We start from the raw sequence: 4766 nt of genomic DNA, 5'->3' as shown, positions 1-4766 counted from the left end.
GTGAATCAAGACATGACCATAGTGGACGCCAATGGTGCCAGACAGGATAGCTGATATGGAACTAATTAAAACGAACAAAAAAAAAAAAGTGAAATATAAAATAGTTAATTTCTTCTAATAAATCTTTCTATTTATTTTACATTTTCAAAAAATAAATAAAGACAAACCTCAACAGGCCCTCAGGTTCAAAGGGAGCACGACACCAAGTTGGAGCATCTTTACGAAAATGTCCCTCACTTGGAGAACTTAATGTGCATGCCTGTTAATGATTAAAACGAAGAAATAATTATAATTAATGAAAAGCATAAAAATAGGTAGTTTAAACTTATTAATTAATGATATGACATAATAAGATGCCTTCAAGCGTGACCAAACAGGGTGAGAGTAAAGATGGTTAATCCCCCAAACTTGTCTGTCCACATAGCCAACTGCATTACATGCTGCTCCTAAGTCTCCTCTCATGCCACATATTACCTTGTAGTAATAATTACAACAATTTAATTAATGATTAGTCACCAATAGACTAAAAATTAATTCATTACAAATTTAATCTTTATTTAAAGGTTTTTATGTTGACTATCGTTAATTAATATACGGGAATAAAAATATTTAAAATATAGAAAATGACTATAATATTTTTATTATAAAAAATAACTAAAATATTACTATTATATAATTATTTTTTATAAAAAATATTAATTTAGACCAGTTTAAAATTTAATTCATCAATTTTTCAGCTAAATTGATTTGTTCGATTTAATTATGACAGAAATAGTACGATTTAATCGATTATATATGTTAAATTTTAATTGTTAAAAAATATTTAAAAAAAAGACATTTTAGATATCTTTACTTTCTTAATAAATTACTATATACATAGATATGCATGATTTGAACTCTTAATATTTATTTAAATAGATAAGTAAACTAACTTATGGATCAACTGAGCTAAATTAACCATTTATTTGACAACATTTCAAATCATGAAGAGGTGCATAAACTTACTGTATGTCTCTTTGGGTTTTCCTCATTATAGTCCACAAAACTCCAATTTGGAACATAGAGGCTGAATGTTGTGACCATGTAAATCAGAAATGCAACAAATCCTCCAAACCTATGCAACATGTAGTGTTAATTAATTAATAATTAGTCAAAGAATTTTTACAATCTCAACCATTTAATTTCAGTAGAATTGGATTTGCCCCTCTCACCATTGCCATCTATAGGCAGTAAAAATGGATAGATATCCAGGATTTAGGGTGGTTGGTCTAATCTTGGAACTAAATGTCTCTATTAGAGCAACAACACAGTATACAAGACCTATTCTCTGCATGCACACACACAATATATATAATATACAAATTAAATTTCTCATATTTGTTATTCAAGAATATAAATATAAATTAACATTTTACTTAGTGTTTGCGATTTTCTTTAAAAATATCTCTAATGTTTAGTTCCATTCAATTTTGTTCCTAATATTTTCTATTTGTATCAAAATTACTCATAGACATTAATTCCATGTAAAATATTGGGGTCAAAAATAATAATTTTTAGGGATAATTTTGACAAAAATCGAAATCGTTCGAAATAAAATTAAATGAATCGAAAATATTAGAAATAAAATTAAATAAAATTAAATATTAAAAATATTTTAAAAAAATCATAGACATTGTGGACGAAAAATATATTTTATCCTAAAAATCAAGTTAGATTAAGTTGCGTAAAAATAAACTGATATTAGATGTTAGTTTAAAGGAGAATTTAATATTGATATTTAGAAATTAAATTTTTATTATAATAATTTAATTAGTTTGAGGATGAGTCGGACCTGAAGAATGCCACACCATCTAATAAATTTCATGTCAACCCCATATGAAAGGTCATCAGGGGCATGAGAGTATCCACCTGAGGTTAAAACTTTATTAGTCTTCTAATAATAACATATTAATGTGTATATGCATCTGATGAGGCAAAGTTAAGAAGAGAATTATTATGGTTAATTATACCTTGCAAAAGTATACCCCAGAAGAGAAGTTTCAATGTTCTAATGAATATCTTCTTCACAGCATATTTAACCTTAGGGACTCTCTGCATTATTATTGAATTAACACTAATTATAACATAATATAATTTTGACTAGTATAATATGATGATAGCTGATGTAACATTTTAATTACCTTGAAAGCAAGAGCTATGGCAACTCCAACAATGAAAAGAAAGAAAGGCATAACAAAATCAGCCAATGTGCATCCATTCCAAGGTGAGTGATCAATTTCTGGATAAGCCCCACCAGCATCATCAACCAATATCATCACCTTTACATACAATTATACACCTAATATAAGCTCATAATACAAATTAAATAAAGGTTTTTTGGTGTGAATAATTTTACTGAATTTTTAATTAAGTTTTTTTTATTGAGTTTTATATCATATTAAATTTTGTAACTAATTAAGTTTTTACCATGATAAAAATGTTGAATTAACAGAATATTCTATTAGGTAGCGTTTGATGGAGAGAAAGAGATGGAAAGATTAAGACTGAGAGACAAAGACTAAAAAATAGAGATTGAAATAAATCTTAATATTTTATTTGGTGCAAAGTAGGAGACATGAATTAAAATAAGAATGAAACTCTAATTTAATTTGCATAAAGGGTAAAATTAAGATTAATTAATTGAAATGAGGGTATTTTAGATATAAAATGATATTAAAGTTTCAGTCTCCATTTCTAAAAATTTTAGTTTCTGGTGTCCCTACTTTTTGGAGGTAGTGAAATACTGAGTTTAATGAAATATAATACTAAGTTTCAGTCTTCTAATCTCTGTTTCAGTACTTCAAAACAAACACTACCTTAATAAATAAAATGAATATACTTAACACTTGACTAAATATTTTATATAGTTTAATGAAATATTTCATTAATTTCAACGTTTTTATCACAGCAAAAATTTAATTGTAAAATTTGATATGATATATAAAAATCTAATTGAAAATTTGATAAAAATATAAAAACTAACAGAATAATTAAAATTTAAATAAACAACTATTTGTATGTATACATGCACACATGTTTATAATTGTTAAAAGCATATATTTATTTTAATATATACTTTATCAATAATTAAGACTGACCACGATAGTGAAACCTCTAAATGCATCAAGTGTTGCGATTCTCTTTGTTTTCTGTTTCATTGTTCCTTGATCTTTCTCATGAGAAATGACCGTTTTGTCCTTTTCATCATGATCAATAACAATAGAGCCATTCAAACCTTCTTCCATTCTCTTTGCTTCTCCATTATTATCATCCATGGTAGCTATTATTCAAAAGTAGTAGTTTAAAACTCAATTAAGACATGCAAGAGTTATATAGTAATTGCATCCAATTTAAGACATGAAAAAGGTCACTGAGGTGAGAAAGACACCAAAAGGGTCCACTATTGTGAGAATACATTATATTGCTCAATAATAACAGTTTAATCCTCTTTTATGTCTTTTTTTTTTTTTTTTTTCATGCTCTTTTATGTCTTTAAGCTTTGACTAAAATTTTGTACTAATCACTAATCAGAATCCTCACCGCGGATACTATTATGGGCCTGAATTGGGCCTTAAATTATATAAAGCCCAATTAATCCATACCGAAAAACAAAGTATGAACATGAATTTAAATGATACTAGTATGGTGTGGGCTTTGGCCCATCAAGCTTGTAACTATGCTGAAAAAAAGTATGAACATGAATTTAAATTAAAAATCTGACCAAAAAAAAGAATTTAAATTAAAAAAAGTGATATGAATTTTTGTATATTAATATTAATTAATTATCCTAATATAAGTAAGGTAAACGAAATTAAACTCTAATGTTGATGAGATATTTATGTGAACTAATTACTAAGTTTGATTTCATAGTCACAACTTATAATTAGGGTTGTACATAATTAAGGTTAACCAAAAAATTAAATCTATTTTTGGTTAACTAAAAATTTATTTTAGGTTAATTAACTAAATTAGTTTTACATGATAAAATTGATTATTAAACAATAAAAAATTTAAAAATTGATTTTCAATCGATTAAAAAATAATCAATTTTCATAGAAAAACTAGTTTTTGCACAGAAAAATTGAATTTTTTTCACAGAAAAATCGATTTTTGCTTAGAAAATTTTGATTTTTGAAAAAAAAAATCAGTTTAAGAGATGATCTAAAACTCATATATTTAAGAGATGTGAATAATAATAATAATAATAATAACAATAATAATAATAATAGAAAGATAAGTTAGACAAAATAATATTTTTAAGTAAACCTTTTTCGGTAATTATATATTTAAAAGTAATTTTGCTTACTACTATCCAAACATTATCACTTCTGTCAAAATTAATTTACAAATAAGTACCAAACATATATATGAAAATATGCGTAATCCATTGTGGTTAAAAGAATTATTAGCATAATGACTTCAGCGGATAAAATTTCAAATCGGATTTAGACAAAGATTCTAGGAAGGAGCAAGATATTTAGTATAAACCAATCCCACACTTGAAACAATGTTCACTTTTCATCATTGCTTCAAACCCTCTTTTATATCCTAATATATATAGCCACCCACTCTAACATTTAAAGTAGGTTTATTAATTAGTTCAAGTCTATAAAATTATGATTAATATCTGCACGATTTAGCTGATCATCACGATATTATAATAAGCTAAAATATCATACTTATTATTTATATTTAAAAAAAAAAACTTTATATATTATCATCACATG

At 25.6% G+C, this 4766-nt stretch overlaps 1 protein-coding gene across 1 annotated transcript in view; it reads right to left on the bottom strand.

Moving 5' to 3' along the window:
* LOC107476345 (uncharacterized) overlaps positions 1-3314 on the bottom strand; it is a 3582-nt gene extending 268 nt beyond the window's left edge. The window contains exons 1-9 of the mRNA XM_052257989.1: positions 3138-3314; positions 2181-2318; positions 2010-2091; positions 1832-1908; positions 1212-1327; positions 1006-1114; positions 358-474; positions 168-259; positions 1-61 (exon numbers count right to left, since the gene is read on the bottom strand). The exon at positions 1-61 is cut by the window's left edge and continues 1 nt beyond it. Coding sequence (XP_052113949.1) covers positions 1-61; positions 168-259; positions 358-474; positions 1006-1114; positions 1212-1327; positions 1832-1908; positions 2010-2091; positions 2181-2318; positions 3138-3314 — 969 coding nt within the window. The remainder of the gene's footprint in view (positions 62-167; positions 260-357; positions 475-1005; positions 1115-1211; positions 1328-1831; positions 1909-2009; positions 2092-2180; positions 2319-3137) is intronic.
* Between the last annotated feature and the right edge of the window lie 1452 nt (positions 3315-4766).

This window comes from Arachis duranensis, chromosome 2, assembly GCF_000817695.3.
Source record: "Arachis duranensis cultivar V14167 chromosome 2, aradu.V14167.gnm2.J7QH, whole genome shotgun sequence".
NCBI lineage: Eukaryota > Viridiplantae > Streptophyta > Magnoliopsida > Fabales > Fabaceae > Arachis > Arachis duranensis.
The sequence above is the reverse complement of the archived record's forward strand: the minus strand, read 5'-3'. Positions and strand labels throughout refer to the sequence as shown.